Consider the following 20,424-nt stretch of genomic DNA (forward strand, 5'->3'; position numbering starts at 1 on the left):
GCTGGGAGGAGTGGGTGAAGCTGCTCCCACGTGCCCTTGATGTCCCCAGGTACTTGTGTCACTGTGTTAGTGCCCTGAGCCAATGGCCAGGTGTCCACAAGGAGCAGATTGGTGTGGGGCATCTCCAGGCTGCTGAGAGTGCATCCAGCCTGTCTTTTAGCTGCTTGCATGCTTTGGTGGCTGTAGCTGAACAGCTGCCCACCCCTCAGCTCCTCTCCTGTCCTCTGCCAGCCCCTCACCAGGTCAGAAAAGCTGTTTAATGTTCAGTATCTGTGCTTAAAACCTCTCTGGCAATTTGTGTGGTGACAGTGACAAAGCTGCAGCTCCTGAAGCATTGATGTGGCTTCAAAGGAAGCTTCACAGACTATGAGGAGGGCTGGCTCTCTGTCCCCAGAGCATTGCCCAGTGCTCTCCAGGTGTGAAAGTTTCCAGTGTTGATGGTGTGCACACTCAGACTGCAGCAGTGGCAGGGTTGCCCTTGAGACTTGCTCTCCTTGGAGAGGAGCTTTGCAGGGGAAGGCAGCAGCCTCTCAAATGTGTATTTCAGGTGGTGTCTTTGGGGCATTCATTGAACCTGGAAGGTGAGTGGGTTTGTTGAAGTACCACAGCTGCCTGCCATAGGGGAAATGCACAGCTTTTTTCAGAGGGTTTTTACAGAAAGGTGCTTTTGCCACAATGTGCTGCTGGTTCAAATGGCTTCCAGCTTTTAGCAGAAGAAAGAAGAGGGAACAAACATGAGTACTGTTTCACTGTTTCTAACAGAAAGGCTCCTACCAAACCCATGGTGAGTCCTGGAAAGGCCATGACATGGCTGCTGTCCCTGTCCTGGTGCTGCCCCAGCTGTGCCTGTCCTTTGTCCAGCTCTGGGCAAAGCCATGGCAGCAGTGCCAGGGGCTGGCAGGGACAGGGTGATGCCCATGGACACTGTGACCCCCTTTGCAGAGGGGCAGCATCCAGCATGAGCCAGCTGAGGCCTGGCTCCCTCTGCACAGGCTGGGGAAAGCCATTCCCTTCAATATTTCAGCAAGTGTTTCATAACAGCACTTTGGACATGCCTTGGATGTGCTTTGTTGGCTGTCACTGTCACTTGGCTGTACCTTAAAGCATCTCACGGATTAATCATAAATCAGGCAAACACTCCCTGCAGTCCTGGACAGATTTTAACTGGCAAGGGGCAGCCTCCTTCTGCCATGTGGATCTGGATGTCTCAGGGCACTGGGGCCCTCGGTTTGGGGATGGCAATGCTCTGGCAGCAGCAATCCAGCTCCCCATGGCTCAGAGGTGGCACAGCTTGACCCTGGTTGGAAGCCAGGGCTGTCAGGGCTCCAGCACAGGGATGTCACCATCTCACACAGGGCATTTTGTGTGTGTTTTGCCTCCACTGATTGTAACAGCACCTTCTAGAGCAAACAAGCCCACCAAAGAGCTGCTTGTTTAGAGCTCCTGGAGCCACAAGGTGAATAAAGCCCAGACCAAGCCCCTGGGTCACCTCTCCATGGAGAGCAGGCAGTGGGCAGAGGTGCTGTGTAAGGTCAGGGCTCCAAGCCTCCATGTTCTCTTTGCAAGTGTTCCAGGCCTGGCTTTGAGTGCAGGGAGGAGGGAGGGGCCTGACCAAAGTCCTGCCTGCCGTGTGGCAGATTCCCCTGGGATGGATGGATGGATGGCTCTGTGGTCCAACCTTGAGGGGGATGGAGGAGGCAGCCACGGTGCCAGGCTCACAGGCCATGGACCTTGTTCTGCTCTCCTGTGGGTGTGGCAGGGGCTGGCCCTGGCACTGCCCTGCCCTGCACAGGGGCAGGAGTTGTGCAGGCTCCCCCTGGCAGCAGCACACGGAGCCAGCCTTCCATCGGGTCCTGCTGTGCCCCTGCTGGAGGTGCCAGCCCGGGCTCTGCAGGTGGGCAGGGACAGCACCTCCCCTGCTCCAGCACAGCCTGTCCCAGCGCTGCCACCTCCTCCTGGGGCTGAAGGGAGGAGGGTTCCTCCATCCTGACGTTCTGGAGCAAGGGCTGCAGGCGCTGTGACAGTGGTCAGAGGGAGGGGGACAGCAGAGCTGTGCAGGGGCTCCCCTGGGGCTGGGCTGTGCCTGGGCAGAGGATTCCTCTTCTCTTTATTCCCCTTATGAGAGGGGATCTGATGAGGCTCAGGCACAGGCTGTGCCCAAGCACAGACACTGGGGGGTGCTGGATCCGCCCTCTCTGCCTCACTTGGTGGTGCCAGGGTTGTGGTATTGTGTAAGCTGGAGCACATCATGCTCTGCCCATGGCTCTGCAGAGCTGAAGCAGTGACTGGGGAAGGGTTTCCTGGGCACAGAGCAACCCATGGGAGAGCCAGGCTGGTGCCATGAGCTGTGTCCTGCCCAGGTTTCTGCCTCCAGCACTGTGTCCCCAGCACCAGCTGCCTGCCTGGCTTGGACTCCTGTGTGAGGGCACGTTTCCCACACAGAGCACAGCAATGAGAGCCAGGAAAGCTGCCAGGAAGGACAGTCCTGTGCCTGCCCTCAGAATGATGCAGTTCTGGGTGTGACAGCCTGGGCTCAGCGAGGAGGAACCAAAGATAAACTGCTCCCCTGTCCTGATGGGCCTCAGGAGCTGGCACAAAGAGCCAGCAGCACCTGGCCTCAAGTAGGAGACCCTGCCTGGAGAGCTGCACCCAAACCTGGGGCTCCCTCCTGTGTGCTCATGCAACTGGCAGGGGGCAGTGAATCCCAGCTGGCAGTGGGCAGTAAATCCCAGCTGGCAGTGGGCAGTGAATCCCAGCAGTGTGCAGTGAATCCCAGCAGCGTGCAGTGAATCCCAGGAGCCTCTGGGCAGATGGTTTCTTTTCATGAGGTGACACCTGGAGTGTTTGGGCACCTGCCCCGTGGCCAGGAGGTGTCACTGCACTGCCACCTCCTTGCCTGTGCCTCTGGTGCTGAGGTGACAGAGCTGGGAGTCCCCTCACATGCAGGAGGGACACAGGGCTGCAACAAGGACTGGTGCCTGTCAAGAGGAGTCCCTGCCCTGTCATCCTGGGGCAGAGGCAGTTCTGTGTGTGGTAGGGCTGGAGCAGTGCTGGGCACCAGCTCCTCCTCCGAGGGGGCTGAGCCGCGCCAGCCTGAGCGGACAGACAGACAGGCTGCGGACAGACGTGCCTGCAGCTGGGGCAGCTGGCACCTCCCGCAGAGCTGCCCCGGGGGCCGCACCCGGTTGTGTCCCTGTCTGTGTGGTGGTGCCGCTCCGTGTCTCACACGCTCTGTGCCCGCAGTGTACGTCGTGGAGGAGCGGCGGAGGGACGACACGGGCGAGAGCGCCTGCCTGACGGCGTGCTGGACCGCGCTCTGCTGCTGCTGCCTGTGGGACATGCTGACCTGAGCCCTGCGCCCCGCCGCTCGCCGAGTGCTATGCAGGCTCCCCACTCCTGTCCCGACTTCTTTCTGTTACTGTAATCAACGCTCTGCTTTGCACAGCCAACAGTTCCCGTCTGTCCGTCCTAGCGCCTTGTCGGGGTGGGGGGTGCACTCCTTTATTTTAGTAAAGGAAAAAAAAAAATCCCTTTTTAACATTTCTAAGACTTTTGTTGTAACTTTGAAGAATGTGCTAATGGTGTATTTCAGCCAAGGGCATTCTGATGAAATGTATATTTACCAGTTGAGATTTTCCTAGCCCTAGAGACGAAGACGTACGCAATAATTAAAGCCAACAGTTGATTTTTCTTCACTAGGTCCCGGTGTTTCAGTGAGTCTGTCTGCAGGGTGGGCATCCCCTCTGGTGCTGTGTATGGTCTCCTGTGGGCACTCTGTGGGTGGGAATCCTTGGTCTGGCACCTCCAAGCCCCTTATCCCACACAGGGCAGCACAGTTGGGTTTTTATCCTTATGCTTCCCCTTCTGGAGCCAGGACCCTCTCCAGCAGCTCCTGGGAGAAGCACAGGCTGGGCTGCTGTGTCTGTGCCACAGGGCTGGTCCCAAGCTGTGATCCATCATCCCCCACTGCAGAGCAGAGGCTTGCAGGAGGTAAATTAATGGGTAAGAAGAGAAAAGCCATGGATTAATCTAGTGCTGAGGATTTAGAGGATTCCATGGCACGTCTGGCCAGAAAAGGATACAAAGCTTTTGTCTGCAGAAAAGTGGGGACAACCTGCTGCTGGTTCTGTGGGCTGTGTCCCACCCTGCTGCTCCCCCAGCCTCGGGAGCAGAGCCCCCCTGCTCTCCTGGCACACACCAGCTCTGGGTGGCTCTGCCTGGAGATCACGCAGGGATCCCACCCTGTCTGCAGAGGACACTGCACTCGCTGTCCCTTGGCGCAGCAGCCTGGGGGAGCTGTGGGCTCAGCAGTGCAGCTTGGGGCTCTGGCCTGGCCCAAGCTCATCTGTTTGGGGTTGATGAGAGTCCCTTGCAATTCCCGGTCCTCAGGAGCCTTTTTCTGGGGGCTGCCCCTCTGCAGCCATAAACTCAGGTCTGTGGCCTGGTTGTGAGAGGCCTGGGAATGAGCACTGTCACCTTCCCTGTCACCTCCGTGGCAGCCTGGCAGCTGTCAGCCATCAGGAGTGGAGGCCCTGGGTCACCCTCCGCGGTGGGGGAAGGTGGGGCAGCGAAGAGCCAGCCCAGAGTGTGACAGCACCCGTGTGCCTATGGGGTGACAGCACGGGGAGGCGGCAACGGGACCTGGAACATCAGAGATCCCGGGCAGCGGCACCTGGAACCTCCTGGATGTTGAGCAGCGGGACCTGGAACCTCCGGGATCCCGGGAGCCTCCGGGCGGCGCTGGGAGAGCGGCGGGGCCGGGAACCTGCGCTGCCCACGACGGCCACACGGTGGCGCTGTCCGGCAGCGCAGCGCGGCCCTGCCGGAGCGGGAATGAGGGGATGGAGCGGGAATGGAGCGGGAATGAGGGAATGGAGCGGGAATGAGGGAATGGAGTGGGACACAGGGAATGAAGCGGGACACAGGGAATGACCCAGGCCAACAAGAATGACCTGGAGCAGTGGGAATGAACTACTGGCTCATGGCTGTGCCTGTGCCCATGCCTGTGTCCATGTCCATGCCTGTGCCAGCCCTGCCCACCGCCTCTCCGCAGCAGGACCTTCCCTGTCTGTCTGTCCGCTACCATCCTGGGTATCCGCAGGATGAGGGCACAGCAGGGATGCCCTGCAGGCTCCTCAGCCCAACTCCTCCCACCAGCCCCTTTCTCCATCACACCCCTGCAGGGAGAGCAGCCACAGGGACGCGTGCTGTGTTTATTAGATGGGTGGGGGTCAGCCAGGGGTGCCACTACTGTGCCCTGCGGGCCATCAGCATCTCCCAGATGTTGTCCTCTGCTTCCTTCACGCTCCGCTCCAGGTATGACTTCTTCTGCTGCAAGGCAGAAACCAGAGGTAAGTCAGGATGCCCCCAGCCCTGCCAGCACAAACCTGGGCACCAGGGCCCAAAGCCACCCAGCAGAGCTGTGGGTGCTGCCTGGGGCACCCACCACACTGCAGGTGTCCCCTGTGGGGACAGCAGCTACTCACTCCCAGAGGCACAGGCACAGAGCAATGTCCACACAGACTGAATTTTGTTCCCCCCTGAAACCTCAGGGCTGCAAAAAGTGGGAGCCATGAACCTCAGCAAGGAAGGAAATCAAATCAGATCCTGTAACTCTTGGAGCCTATAAGCTTCCTTATGGAGACACAGCAAAACCCTTTCCTTGGGCACAAAAAAGGTTCTTTTTCCCAGCTGGGCCATTTTCTGACCCTATATCCTCCTTTCTATCAGCAATTCCCTGGCATCATCACCAAGTACGTGTTTCCTCAATCATCTGTAATTAGGCTGGGCTTGGCAGGGAAGCAGCCCCAAGCCGTGCATCCCCAGATAGGAATTCAGCGTGCAGCGTTTTTCCTGCTGGTCTGGGTGCTCCTCTGTGGCTGGAAAAATCAGCCCTTGGCTCTTTGGACTATTTTCTCTGGGTTTCCAAACAACAGACACAACAGTCTCCTCCAGTGTTGCTGTGAGCTCAGGCTCCTGTGCTGCCCATGTAAAGCCCTGCCCTGGGCCATGCCAGCTCCCACTGAGCACTGGCAGGGTTGGCATTAAACTCCAGGAGTCCAGGCCTCCACCCAGAGCATCCTGCCAGAGGCTCTGCCAGTCTCCAGTGCCAGGAGCTCAGCAGAGCAGCAGTGTCCCCAAAGGCCACCCAAACCAAGGACAGATGAAGGACAAGAACTGCTGTGCTGCCCTGTGAGCCTGACCCTGAGCCCATGGGACCTGTAATGCTGAAAATGCATTAGCCCATGGAGCAGTCGTGCTGCCAGCACTGCCCCTCTGTCCCCCTGCTGTGGCACAGCTGCACACAGCTGGAATGGCCCTGCCATGAGGACATTTCTCCCAGCCCTGCTTCTACAGGCTGCAGGGTTTGTATTCAAATCCTGAAGGCTGCTCCTGACAGCCAGGGCCAGGGTTATGGCCCAGGGCTCCTTGTCCCTCTCCCTGCTCCCAGGCACGTGGGGTCTCTTTCATTTACAGGAAATGCTTTTGAGGAAACCACAGGGAGAAGAGCAGCCACAGGTTCCCACTGCCAGTGACTCAGTGACACAGAGCAGGGCTCTGTCACCGCCGCACTGTCCCCACGCTGCTGCACAGACATCGAGGGATTTCCCACAGAGGGAACTGAGTCTGAGGGCAGCAAGAGGACACAGGCCCAAAGTGGTTCAAAGCTTCACCCCACTCTGCTGACCAGAGGAGGGTGGCAGCAGCAGAGCTGCCTTGTAGGGGGTCATTTTTTACTAAAGCTTTTTCTAAACTTAAATTAGTGCATGAAATGGTCCTGCCCTCCTGCCCCGGTCTCCTGTTCCCACCAGGCAGGAGGAGACAGCTCCAGAGAGCAGCTCTCCACAGACACACTGTCCAGCAGGACTGGGAGAGCCCAGGAGAATTTCAGACATCCCATCAGGAAGCCTTGCTGGTGCCCATGTGTGCACCACCTCCAGGAGGACAAGGGACCCTGACACAGCAGAGGAGCACCCACACATGGACCCACACTGCCCACCCCTGCACAGTGACAGGCTCTGCCCTCCCTGTGGCAAAGGGCCTGGGTTTAAGGCCATTCCTGCACTTAGGCAGCACCTGCAGTCCCAGGCAGGGCAGGATTCAGGGAATTTTTCTTTACCTCAATCACTCTCCTTGGTCACCTAACTTCCGAGGCACAAGAATCTGGGCTGGTCCCAGCGCTTTTACTCCCTCCCAGAAGCAGCTTCCAGAGTCCCATTCTGGGCTCCAGGAGCATCCTTTGAGCATCAAGGGGAGCCCTGCACCCACAGCCAGGGGCTGCAAACACCCTGAGCTGTCCTGCAGGCAGCCAGGAGCTGGGGCTGGCTCCCACTCCAGCCCACAGCCCGAATCACAGACGGGCGCCACATTTTCCGAGACACGTGGCAGAAACGAGGTGTTTGTTCCCCAGGAAGGGGAACTGCAGCCCGGGCTCTGCTTCAGTCATCACCAGAGCAGGGGCAGGAGGCTGCTGCAAACCCCTCCTCGCTGCCATTACCGGGGTCTAGACAGGAAACTCCGTGTCTCCCAGGGAGCAGCACTGAGCGAGCGAGTGGCTGACACACGCTCTGCCTACTCACGCCGAGCCCGAGACACCAGAGCACAGCTCTGAAGTCATGCTGGAGGCTGTTCCGGCCCAGCCAGACCTGCCAGGCTGGTGGGATCTGTTCCTGAACACCTCCCTGCATCCCCAACCCCACCTCCAGCTCATTTGCACTCACAGCCCGAGTTAACCCTTTGTCCTCTGAGCCCTGCTTCGGGCCAGCCTGTGGCTGCTGTGCCAGCCTGGGAATGCTGATGCATTCCCCTGTGAAACTGTGTTTGCTGCTCCAGGAGCTCATCCTCTGCTACCTGTGCCATGGCAGGTGCAGCCTGTGGGAATTGCCAGGGCAACGTCAAAACTGCACTGCTGGTTTTGGTCCCTCGTGAAACCAAAGGTGGCTGCTGCTCTCTGAAGCCTCTGCTTTCACTCCTACGGCTGTGGCTCCAGTGCTCACCAGTCAGGAGCCCAGGGGGACATGGCAGCAGCCCAAGGGGACATGGCAGCAGCCCAAGGGGGCACAGCAGTTCACTGACCCTGCACCACTGGCTGTGGTGGCTGCATGGCCTGTGAGCTGCTGACCCACAACTCCTACTCACCACACCACTGCCCTGAACTGCCCCCACCCTCCCCCTGCTCCTGTGGGCCCCTGGACAGGTAAGGTGGGTGCCCAAACAAGCCCCACATGCCACTGTCTGAGCCACAGAGCTCCAGGGAAGAACAGAGAAAGGAGAGAGGCTTTGAGAAGGCAGCAGGGGGAAGGAAGTTGTGCCATGACACTGAGCTCTCAGAAAAGCCCCAGCTTCCGGCTGCCAGCAGGGCCAGGCTCCACAGGAGGCTGGGCAGCGCCCCTGGTGTGCTGCTGTCCCCCTGCAGTGTCACTAGGAGTGTGGCAAGGCAGTTACAAGGAAACCCAGAGGGCACCACAGGAAACAGCTGATGTGTCAGCCAAGGGCTCCAACTGCAGCAAAGGGCTGGTTCCTCCTGGTTCACAGCTCCTTTCTAGAGAATTATTCTACAAAACTCTCTTGTGGGGTGGTACTGAAACTTATTTCAGAGGAACAGCCTCTGACCAAGGCTGGCAGGCCCTGGCAGCTCCCCCACTGCCAGAGAAAGGCCAGTGTGTTCCCATGACCCAGGCACAGTCACTCACACAGGGAGGGATGAGCCAGGGCTGCAGGTCCCGTCAGCACTGCAGAATCCTCTCCCCCACAGAGCAAGGAAGGGGAGCTGGAGGCTGCACAGGACAGGCTGCGTGGGAATGGAGCAAATTTGCAGCTACAGGACTCCAGGTGGACAGCACATGCACCCCAAAACTGAGCCAGCTGACCTGATCCAGCCCAGGACATGCTCCTGCATCCTCATTTCTTCCTGCCACAGGCCACCCACCAGTTTCCATCCACTCTCTCCTCCGTGTGACAGCCTCCTGATCCCCTTCTGCCCCACACAGAAAGGGCTCAGCCACCTGCACTGGGACACAAGCCCAGCCACAGCCCAGTGAGGTCTGGGCCACCTGCAGGACACTGACAGGGTGCAAACCCACAGAGGATGGCCCCAAAAGCCAGTGCAGCCAATGCCAACCAGCCTGGTTTCCTAATTCCTTTAAGCTAATACCACTCCCAACAACAGTTCCTTCCCCAGGCAGGAAGGGCTGCAGCACTTGGGAACAAGACAAACCACAGCCCTGATGATCTGTCTCAAAACTAGCCCCAAAGGAAGTGTTCTCACCTAAATCTACTCTCTGGAAACACATCTGCCATACTCATAGCTGTCTGGCACCAGGATGGAGGGCAGGAAGATCCCTCCTTGGGCAGCAAAGCCAATCCCACCAGTTGGGCCTTCCAGCACATCCTGGGGGCTCAGAAACTGGAGTTTGCACCTCTCCTACCCCTGAGTACAGATGGATCACCAACCTGGCCCATATTCTCCTCTGCCAGCTCTAGGAGCCTTTTCCACCTCCAAGGCTTCCTGCAGCCTTCCTAAGAAACATGTGCAGGGCAAAGGGTGTGTGTGGTACAGTGCAGCTACATGGACTGAAAACAGCATCTCCCACAGCTGGAGGTGCACCCAAAATGGGACTGAGCACTCAGGCAATGCACATCCATCTCCCAGGAACCCTTCCCAGAGGAATGGTGGCTGTCCAGCTGACAGCTCCACAGGCAGAGCTGCAGGGCTGGCAGGGAAGGCAGCACCAGCCCCAGGAGGAAAAGGGAAGCCAGGGCACTGGTGGGATGCAATGCCCAGTGCCAACACATTCCCAGACACCCGTGGGGGGCTGCAGGCGATGGCTTTGGGGTTCCACCAGCCCTGGCTGCCTCTGTTTGCTGGTGTAGGAAGTGCAGGCTCCTGGAAGCACCAGCTCAGCTGGCCCCAGCCTGGGGCAGTGCAGGCAGCACCACGAGCCAGCCCTGGCTGTGCACCTCCTGACCAAGGTGTGCTGGCGTGCCCAGCTGTGCCCTGGCACGGGTGGCTGCAGCCAAACAACATCAGAGGACTCGCCCTGGCACCACCCTGTTCCTCAGCCCCCCCTGCCCTTCACTCCCCATCGGAGCAGTGCTGCTCCCTGAGCAGCTCCGCGCTGTTTGCTTTTGGCAGCAGCTGTGGAAAGACTCGATTGAATGCAAATACAATTCCAGCTCACACCCCGAAGAAGAAAAGGAGCTGTGGTTAACAGAAGTGGCCCATGGCCTTTTGACACGGCAGGAGTCACCTCCTGCTCCAGCCTCCACCTCCGCTGCCATTGCATCACAGTGCTGCTGCTGGCGAGGCCCGAGCTGCTCAGCGTGACGCACAGGACCTGGCATTCCTGGCAGATTAAAGAGCCAGCATCCACAGATTCCACAGCAAGAGAAAACTATTAATCAGCTTTTCTTGGATGGGCTTTTGATGATCAAAGCACTGTCTTTCCCCCAGCACTGTGATTCAGACTGCTCTGCCTTCAGGGAGAGCGGCTTGGCCGCTGCCAGCCCCGCGTGTGGCAGGGCCTTGGCTCCGGCCGGGGGCTCAGCGGAACAGGGGACAGCACTGTCACCCACCCCAGGAGCCCAAACACCCTGTGCTCCCAGAGAACAGACACAGCAGCCCTGCCCATCCATGCTGCCATGCCCTCCCCCTCACAGGTGAGCTTCCTGTGTCAAGTCATGGTTTATCATTCAACATCGACTTTTGCTCTTCAAATTCCACTCCTCTCACGTCACCTCTGCAAATGAAAGAAAGCTTCAACCCCTGACCTGCAAACACAGATTTGCTTAAGCCCAAACAAAAATGTTTCCATGGAAATTTTAGGATCTAGTATTGGAACATGCCTATTCATTTCAGCCCGTTCTTTTTTTTCCCCCATTTTCGTTTTTCAACGTGTTTTTCTATGAACTTGTTTTACACCCAACTTGTGAGGACAAAACAAGCTGGCAGGTCCCTTCTCAGAGAATATCTCCCTTCCCATGGCTCTCAGCATGCTTGGCTACCAGCCACCAGATTCTGGCATCCCACTCTCACACTCAGAAGGCTTCCATTGAGGAACACTGCAGTCCTCAGGCATGATGCAGTGCCTCAAACAGGAGCCCTGAGACAACTCATCCTGTGACACCTCAGCAACCCTGTGGCTAGCCAAGAACTTCTGTATCCCCCAAAGTTAACCCAAACCATTTTTGGCATTGCCTGAGGGCTCTGAGGGAAGGTGGTCAGCAGATCCTGAGCTGGAGTTGGGAGCACGTGGTTGACTGAGAAGGATCTTCCCTGGAGGATGGCAAACTGTGCTGCCCATGCACTGGGGGCCAGGCAGCAGCAGCCCAGGCTGCCCTCACTCTTGGGGCCACCACTGCTGGTCAGGGGCTGGCAGTGCCCAAACTCCCTGTGGAGAGCAGCACTCCAAGCCCTGGCATGCAACCCTGGGGAAGGCAAACATTTTGGTCAGACTAAGCTCATGGAAGATGATGTGCTGAAGACACATGCTCTGTTTATGGGATTTCACTCTGAAGCCCTGAACAGGAAGGAGGTGAACCTGCTGAACAGCACCCAGCTGCTCCTGCTCCAGGAGAAGCAGAAAGAGTGGACACCAGCAAGGGGGTGGGGTAGGTCTGCAGGCAGCCCTACGCCCTGATGGGTCCACCCAGCACTGGTCCTCACCCAGCTGAACACTGTGGCACATGTACACACTGGGAATTACTACTCTACAGCAACCACCAAATATTTAGATACACTTCAAGACTTTCCAAGCAGTTATTGCCTCAGGAAGTTGCCCAGAGTTTGCTCAAGAATGAATGACCTGGAATAGGAAGGGAACCCAGCTGGTTTCTGACGACAGCTGCTGACAGAAGCGTGATGCCATATACCAAAGAGGAGAAGTGATGATTCACACCCTGCTTTTCCTCACCTCTTCCTTCCCCAAGGTCAAGGGGACCCACAGATCTATCTGGGTTAGAGTGTAGAAGAGAAAACATCAAGCACACAACTACATTTGCCAACTCAAGAGAAACCTTACTAAAGAACTGCTGGTGCAAATCCACCATCATGGTGGGCTGATCCTACTGCAGCACAACCAGCTGGGCTTCCCCATCATTACCTCGAGGAACATACTCTGAAAAAGCTAAGCTGGAAAAACCCCATTAACTTCTATTCTTGGTGCCTTCAAGAGAAGAAGGGGCAGAGAGCCAGGCTGCCTGCCAGCCTTTCTGCCCAAGCCCAGCCTCGTGGCAGCAGCACTTCACATGGACCCACTGTCTGAGCCACAGGATAGCACTTTCAGCAGAGATGGAGACAGCTGCTCTTGGTGAGTGGGAAATGATGGATTATTCCAGTGAACTCCTGCACCCTAGCCTGATGTGAACCACTACAAAAGCAAGTCGATGAGAACCTTTCAGTAGGTGGCAGCAGAAATGTATTAGCAACCCAAAGGATTCCTTTAGGGACACCCCCTCTTGGCACAATTCCCCATTCAGAGCAGTTTCCAGGAGTGCACTGCTCCAGGCTGGATACTGCACCCTAACCAGGCTATGACAGCGGAGTCAGGTCAAACAGAGAGCTTGGGGAGGGGAAGCTCACTCAGCTCCTGAAACCCCCACGTTGTGTTTCGGCGGAAGCGTCCCTCACCAAAGCGCCTCTTGCAAAACGTGGTAAGTTCCCCATCCCAGTGCCTCAGTTTCTGTGGTCCTGCAGAGCTGGTGTGGCTCATCAGGATCCCTCCTGGCAGTAGGACTTTTGCAAAACCACACCACACCTTTCAGCTCTTGCAGTCCTGGCCAAGCGAGGCCACTTGAAAAGCAAAATCATTTCCATGCATTTCAAAGACAAATCAGCAACAAGAAGTGGGTGTCAACGCCCACCTAGGCAGCATCTCCCCCTCAGTTCAGACAGCCCTGGGCTCAGAGCAGCCACATGGCCACCTCCAAGGCATGAGGGACAGAGCAGGGGTGAGCCAGCAGTGGGGACAGCAGGAAGCATGACGGTGAGGGCTGCCCTGCATACCTGGCAGCAAGGTGTGGCTTTGTACAGCTGACTCAGGGCTGGCTCAGGGCTCCAACAGGCAGCAGCATGCTTTCCAAATAATCGTTTCCTGTTCTCCCCAGGCGAGATGGAGGAGGAGATGGAAGCAGGCTGAAGGTTTATCAGGCACAGATAATCCCCCTCCCCAGAGCTGCTTGGCACAAAGGCAGCCAGGAGCCACTGCAGGGGCCTGGTGACTAAGGGAAGGACAGCAGTGCTGGGTTTGTGACTAATTATTACTCATGCAAGGAGGAATTTGGAGAGGGACCCACATTCAGCTCAGCTCGTTGCTTGGGATACTTCTGCAGCCATAAGCACAAAGGAGAGCTTTGACAATGAATCAGACCCTGCTTTAAAATGAAAGACTTATCAACCAACTTGGTGTTAAAATGATTTCAGTAGAACCATAAAGGCAGCTTAATGCTAATCAGAGGAAACAAACCATGTTTTCAGGCTCAGATGAGTAAATGTATGTTCCTGGATGGACAAAACCCTTTAGACACAGCAGCAGAAGTGGGTTTTTATTAATGCATAGTGTGTTTCACTTTCCTCTGAATTACAAAGGGATGTGAGTGGACTGGCAGGAGTTGCTTGAAAAGTTCTCTCTGTTAGGTTGTTGGGTTTTTCTTAAACAAGAATAATCCCCCCCCTCCCCCCAAAAAAAACATAAAACAAATTCTCAGATGTCTTTATTTTGAAAGCATGTCTGTAACTAGCCTCTAAAGGACAACAACCCCCACATTAATTACCCACTTGCTTTTAAAATCTACAAATATCCACCCAAAAATAAAGGTAGGAAGAGTGAAAGCAAAGTCAACAAATTCCAGTTCTTCCTTCATAAAGCCTTTGCCCTCTCAGCTGGTTTGTGTGCTTACTTTGCAGTCTGCAGTACAGGGAAGACTAACAAAGAATTACTAATTAAACAACTGCTTGCAAAAATCTGGGAGTTTGAAAACTTGTTGCAGTGAATGATTGCTCCAAATGAGAGATACAGCCTTGCCACTGCATACCCACACACATGTGATGATATAAATACACGTCATTGCAGTCAAATCAGCATTACCCATAACCATTCTTCACAAAAATGTGGTGGGACATTAGTTTTTATAAGCCAGCCCAGGCCTAAGGTGGCAGATGACCCCTCCAGAGAGCTGGGAATCCCCTTTCCCCTTTGAAATGTGAGAATTTATTTGCCTGTGCCTATAAGATTCCAACATCATGTTTTGCAACCAGTGACTTGTGCACTATTTAACACATGACAAGGTTCTTACACAATTTTCAAAGCAGAACATACTGTTATTTGATCTTTATCTAACAAATTTAACACAGGACTAAGAGCCAGCTTTCAAACAGATCCACCTCCTTCCCTGCAGATACTGAGGAACACTTGCTGCCTTTAAAATCTGCCAGGTGCTGGCTGCACACAGCTGATTTCCATCTGCCTGCAATGAAAGGTGACAGTCACACAACAGAGAAACACCCATGAAGTTCAGCTGTAAGAACACAATCTTTTTGCCACCCTCATTTTTGAGAAACAAGACAGACCTTGAGGCTTTAAACATTAAAAAGCAAGTGAAGTGAATGATTCCTCACAGCTGTGAGGGCCTGTTCTTCATGTAACCATCAGCAGAGTCAGTTTGGGGAACAGAAAGAATTAGAGAAGCATTAGCTATGCCCCAATTCCTCCAGCATTTACCTTAAATTGTGTGGCCCCAGTCCAATGTCAGAGAGCCTCTCCACAAAGCAGGATTTTGTGCTGGCAGCATTAGCTCTGTGTCCATTACACTCTCAACCTCCTCAGTGTTTTGTCATTTTTGAAGCCCATTTTTCTCATTGCTCAGAGTATCTTTCATTTCAAAAATCAGGAATGAGAACACAGATTCTCCTCCCTGTAAGACAGCCAGACCTATAGGGGAAAAAAATGAGCTTTGGCTACTCCCTTCTTCAAAACAAGGCTCTCATGGAGGGCAGAGCACTGGTAGCAGCCCTGCCCATGCAGGCTGAGCTCTGCTCTCCCATGGGAGTGCCTGTGGATGCTCCACAGCTGACAGGCAGGCAGCTGGACCACCCATGTCCTCAAAAAGCAAACTGAGCCTGCAGCTTTGCAGCCTGAAACACAGCAGCAACCCTCAGTGAGGGCACAGCCTCAGACATGGATGACAGCAGCCAAGAGAGTCAAGATGAAACACATTTCCCAGGAACGTCACCAAGTCCAAATGTGTGTGTCCAGAAGGACCTGCCCAGACACCCACAGCTGCCTCTGACACCCAAAGCCATGCAAGATGCTGGGTTTGGCCTGGCCTGGTCCCCATTGAGGGGCTCTGCAGCTCATCCTCACCCTAACATCCATCATTTGTAGAGATCCCATAGCTTCCTCCTAAAATCCCCATGCAAGCCCAAATATTAATCCTACATGGTAAACTCACTTCCAAACTCCACCTGTCCCCACCTTAGGTGTCCTGCCTCCCTCTAGAGCAAGCAGAGGGACTGACCTTGCCTGTGCACACACAGGGAAACAAGGGGCAACTGCAGTGACAACGTGTTTCAAACCCTGCTCCCGGTACGTGCGCTGATGCCAGCCATGGAATGAGGGAACAGCAACCTCATCCAAAGTAGAATCCGCTCCAGGCTAATGCACAGAGAGTTATTCTTGAGGCTTCCCCTCTCCAAAGCAAACAGGAGCATTCCTTATTTCCCCCTGGTTAGTTAAAAAGCCCACCACACATTCCTGGGCACTGGCCTACCCCAAGCAAATCATGTGATGAGAACTTCTGTGCCGTAAAACCCTGGAAGAAATTGCTCCAACTTGGGAACAGCCTAACAATTGCTACCTTCTGATGAGCATTTTGTGGCCTGCAAAGAGCACCACGAATCTCAAGAGAGCTGTTTTCACATCGTTAAAGCCACCCACAGAACTGGCCTCCACGCTGAGGGTTTCAGTGAAGAATGAAGGGGAGTTGGACCACACCGAGCAGGTCCATCCCAGCCATACCTGCCCCAGGCTGCAGCGCTTCTCCCCAGCCACACCTCACCTGCCAAAATCTCTGTTCCCACAGGGGAAGAAAACATTGCTGTGGCAACTGTCAGAGCCGACTCATCACAGGGGGGGCACCGCCACTCTGCCTCAGGGCTGCAGCAAAGCCATTTTAAAGCTCCCAGAAAAAGCAGATTAGAGAAATGGAAGCTGCAGCACGAGCAGGACTGTGCTCAGGCAACACAGTCAGTGGTCACCTCAAGGCATTTCAGTGCAGCCACTGTGTAACTTCACCAGCTTTGCAAACATCACCTGAGGCTTTAAACATGGAGCACAGCAGTGTTTGAGAGCACAGTGTTCCTTCCTCCACCAGGAAGGAGAGCAAAGGCATTTTCTGCATGGGATAAGGAAATTGGACATGGTGTTTTAGGGCTCGCATGAAGGATTTCTGAATTAGAAATCAAGCCTTTAGGTACAGCTCTCTTGATTATATTTTCTACTCCAGGCAGCCAGAGAAGAAACCAACCAAGCCTTTATCTCAGCAGCAGTAAACTTTCAGTCTCCCACAGGCATGTGAAAGAATTGCCTGGGAAACAAGCACACAGCTATGCTGTGGTCAGAGTTTCAAACCAAAATCCAATTCCCCCAGAAAGCTGCAGGTTGCTTTTGCCCTTTTCCCGAAGGAGCTAAATTCAGTGGCACACAGCAGACGGAGCTGCCCAGCAGAGCCTCCCCCTTATTTGTTATTTTTAGCAATTTAGTCTGACAACGCCTGACAACTAAACAAGCTGAATATAGCAGGAGAGAAGGGGACTATCAGATATTATCAGAGAAAGCACACAGTGATAATCACTTTCTCCACCCCTAATGAAGAATCAATTTTCCATGTCTTTATAACATCATAGAGTTTGTTCTTTTTAAAATGCCACATTTAAAAACAGAATCCATCTAGGGCTACAATGGAAACGGATAACATTTCCTGAAACAAAGCATTGTTCCACCGCTCACATATCATGTTTCCTTAAAAACAAGGGAAAAAAAACATTACTTGGTTTTTCTCCTAATACTGCACAAACATTGCTGAGCTAAAAAGAGTCTGTGCTCATCCCTTTAGAATGCTTTCAAAATAGATTTAACACATACCCCTTGTACCGTGAAACACAACAAGAATTTGATAGTATCAGGACTGGAAAAATCCAATCCTGCTAAGCAGGACGTGTCCCATGCCAGTGTGTGAGGGAGCTGATGGCACCAATCTCTGGAGGTTTGGGTGAGCCCCGTTGGCACAGCCTGCCAGCAGGCACAGCTACTGTGCCAGCAAGCCTGGGCAGGTTGTTTGGATTCCAAAGGATTAGATACAAGTTGTGAAGTTCAGAGAGCCACACAGGTGCATATGGAGTTGGCAGGCTGAAAACACTGGTGCTGTTCAGCCTGGAGATGAGGAAACATCATAGCACCTTCCAGGACCTGAAGGGGCCTACAGGGAAGCCAGAGAGATATTCTCCATCAGGAACTGGAGTGACAGGACAAGGAACAATGGATTCAAACTGAAAGAGAGGAAATTTAGAGGGGAAACTAGAAATTAGAAGGGAATTCTTTACTAATTGAGGATGGTGAAGCCCTGGGACAGGTAGCCCAGAAAAGCTGTGGCTACTTCATACCTGGAGAGAACTGGTCTAGTGGAAGGTGTCCCTGCCCATGGCAGAGATCTTTAAAGTCATCCAAACCTTTCAACAGAAACCATTCTATGATTATACACACATACATTATATATATATATATATATATCAATATATATATACATATATACACACACATATACACTTAGATATATTGACATCCACACACAGCTTTAACAAGAAGAGTAAAGCTACCTTTGGTTTTCTTCAGGTAACTAACTGCATCATCCACACCCAGACCCCTTGGTGCTTTCAGAACACAGCTCACCAAGCATAATGCGTGTCCCAGCCAAGCTTTATTTTCCCAGCCCTTCACAAGGACAGGTCTGGCTGTCCTTGCTGCAAGGAAGCCCAAACGAGCAGCATCCCATCAATTTTGTGATGCTGCCTGGAAAACCTGGAAAAATACAATGCACTGCTTTATCAGTGGAGAAACCCATGAGAGAGAAGCAAGGGAATGACTGCAATCATGTACTGCAGTGGAGAGTGTCAGAGGGAGAAGAGAGACAAAACTCCTCACAGTTTTCAAAGTTCACTGGCAGCTGTGAATGCCAGCAAAACCAGCTCACACCTCTGAAGCAAATTAAAGACACATTTTTAGGAACAGGCAGCTGGAGATCTCCTTGCTATGCAGCTGGATGGATTTCCAGAAGAGCTCAGCAGTGAACCCAGCCCTCCTCTGCAAACTCCTCTGCAAACAGCACCAAGGTAGAGGGGAGAGCATTTCTCAGATTCAGGAATGTATCAAAAAATACACATTTCACAGTAATGTCATCATAGCAAAGCACAATTGCCTCGAGCTCAGCTATGTGAGTAATGAGATCAGCCACACCATAGGGTACTGGGGGATTACTCTGACCAGCCTGATTCAGCTGTGCCAAGTGAGAAATGTGAGTTAAGTCACAAGGTAGTTAACAATGTAAAATATAAACCTAAGCTTTAAACACCTTGCAGTTTTAATAATAAATGGAGAGATGTTTAACCTTTCTTGGTTGGATATTTATTTTACAACCATGTGGTGGAAGCACAAGGTCACAAAGTTTCACATTCTTTCCTGCTTGGGTCACAACTTGTTTTCAGGACAGCAAAATCCCCTGCTCCTGTGATAAATGCTCTCTGAGTTGGACCCAGGTATTTCCCCTGAAATCTCAGTTTCCAGCAGTTGTCAGCCTAAGTGCTTGTCCTCTTCCACGGGGAATCCCAGGCCTAAGGAAAACCCTCTTCACAAAACTGCCACAGCCAGCTGGAAGGAGATCACTTAAAAGATGGACTTGAATGTTTACTTAACACAAACTTTTGAAAGTGTTGGCATTCTGAGCCCTACTATTCATGATTGAAAAGAAAAACCAACCCATGTGGCAACCACCTTTCCACTCCAACCACCTTTTGAGACAGTCTCAGTTTTGAGACTATTGCTGGAAACTTCAATGACCATAACCAGAGATTCAGCAACGAAGCAGAAAAACACATTTGTGAAGCAGCCAGTTCTGAGACTTGGTGTAAGAACAGCAAAGTTATAATTTGTGGGAAATTCCACCCATTCTGCTGAACTCAGTGATCAGGGAAGTTCAGGAGGTAAGATAATTCCCCACCAGGAACAGGAAGAAACCCAGATGGCACAGCTGAAGGGCACAGTAGCCAAGAAGCTGACCACAGCTGGCAGCAAGGAACCCCAGTTTATAAACAGGCTGCCAGGCACATTCCACCTGCTCCCAAACCCAGAGGTGCTGCCAGCCACATTCCACCTGCTCCCAAACCCAGAGGAGCTGCCAGGCACATTCCACCTGCTCCCAAACCCAGAGGTGCTGCCATGAAGTTCTCCAGCCCCAGCTGCAGGGCTGGTTTTGCACATCCCCTGGCATCTGGGATGGCTCCAAAGGAGCAAGGATACCACTGTTTTTACCACAAAACCATACAAATGACTGTGCCTTGCCTGCACACCCCTCTCCACAGAGCACTTGTCTGGCCTGGGCAGAAAGAGTTCTCATGGGCAGAAACACAAAAACACAAATGCCCTTAAAGTCTGGCAAAGACAACACTCCAAGCAATACAACATCTGGGGATGGGCTTGCTCCACAGCTTCTCAGGCAGGCTGAGTTTTAAGAAGGGATTTAAAAAAAAATACAGACTCAACTTCTGCTTTAGTATAAGTAGGAGACAACAGAGATAGAACTGCACAGGTCTGAGTGGGTTTGAACACAGACTTCCTATTCCTGCTTGTCCCTTCTTATTTGGTCTCCACTTCACTTTCTCCAAAACAATAACAGATGGGAAAAGCAGCCTGGCACAAACTTCGTCTTTGATTTCTCTGTCATTCCTCAAAGACCAAGAAACAGGGAGTTGTATTAATGATATTTGGGGAGAATTATAAAAAACCACACACTAACAGCCTTGGAAAAGTACATTTTGCACTTCTTCTCAGCAGAGCTGTAAGCTGCAGACGCAGCCACGAGCAGATAGCCAGGATTCAGCAGATAGGCTGGTTGAACACTGCAGCTTGCGCAGACACTGCTTTTCATTTCCTAGATATCCTTCTGTGCCTTGAATACTCCAACCAGATAAACACAAGAACACAGGAGTGCTCTGATCACACTGTCAAAACATCTCCCCACAGATCTGCTCTTCAACAGCAGCCCCAAGCAGATGCTTAAGGGCAGAGAGTAAGGACAGGGCAGGCTATATGGTACTTCCTCCTCATAGTTTCCCACCCTCCAGACATTTTTAGCTCAGGGACTTCCTGAGCAGGATGC

General features: G+C 53.3%; 2 protein-coding genes across 5 annotated transcripts in view; one reads left to right on the forward strand and one right to left on the reverse strand.

Annotated features, from left to right (window-relative positions):
- CYSTM1 (cysteine rich transmembrane module containing 1) overlaps nt 1-3,695 on the forward strand; it is a 67,690-nt gene extending 63,995 nt beyond the window's left edge. For all 3 annotated transcript variants that reach the window (XM_074552271.1, XM_074552273.1, XM_074552272.1), the window contains exon 3: nt 3,244-3,695. In XM_074552271.1, the coding sequence (XP_074408372.1) occupies nt 3,244-3,350 (107 nt within the window). In that variant the 3' untranslated portion in view covers nt 3,351-3,695. The remainder of the gene's footprint in view (nt 1-3,243) is intronic.
- Nucleotides 3,696-5,193: 1,498 nt separating this feature from the next.
- PFDN1 (prefoldin subunit 1) overlaps nt 5,194-20,424 on the reverse strand; it is a 32,289-nt gene continuing 17,058 nt past the window's right edge. The window contains exon 4 of one of the 2 annotated variants that reach the window (XM_074552270.1): nt 5,194-5,331. In XM_074552270.1, coding sequence (XP_074408371.1) covers nt 5,248-5,331 — 84 coding nt within the window. In that variant the 3' untranslated portion in view covers nt 5,194-5,247. Of the gene's footprint in view, nt 5,332-13,732; nt 14,464-20,424 lie in introns of those variants that run through there. The other variant, XM_074552269.1, reaches the window with a different exon arrangement.

Source organism: Zonotrichia albicollis, chromosome 15 (assembly GCF_047830755.1).
Source record: "Zonotrichia albicollis isolate bZonAlb1 chromosome 15, bZonAlb1.hap1, whole genome shotgun sequence".
NCBI classification, from domain to species: Eukaryota; Metazoa; Chordata; class Aves; order Passeriformes; family Passerellidae; genus Zonotrichia; species Zonotrichia albicollis.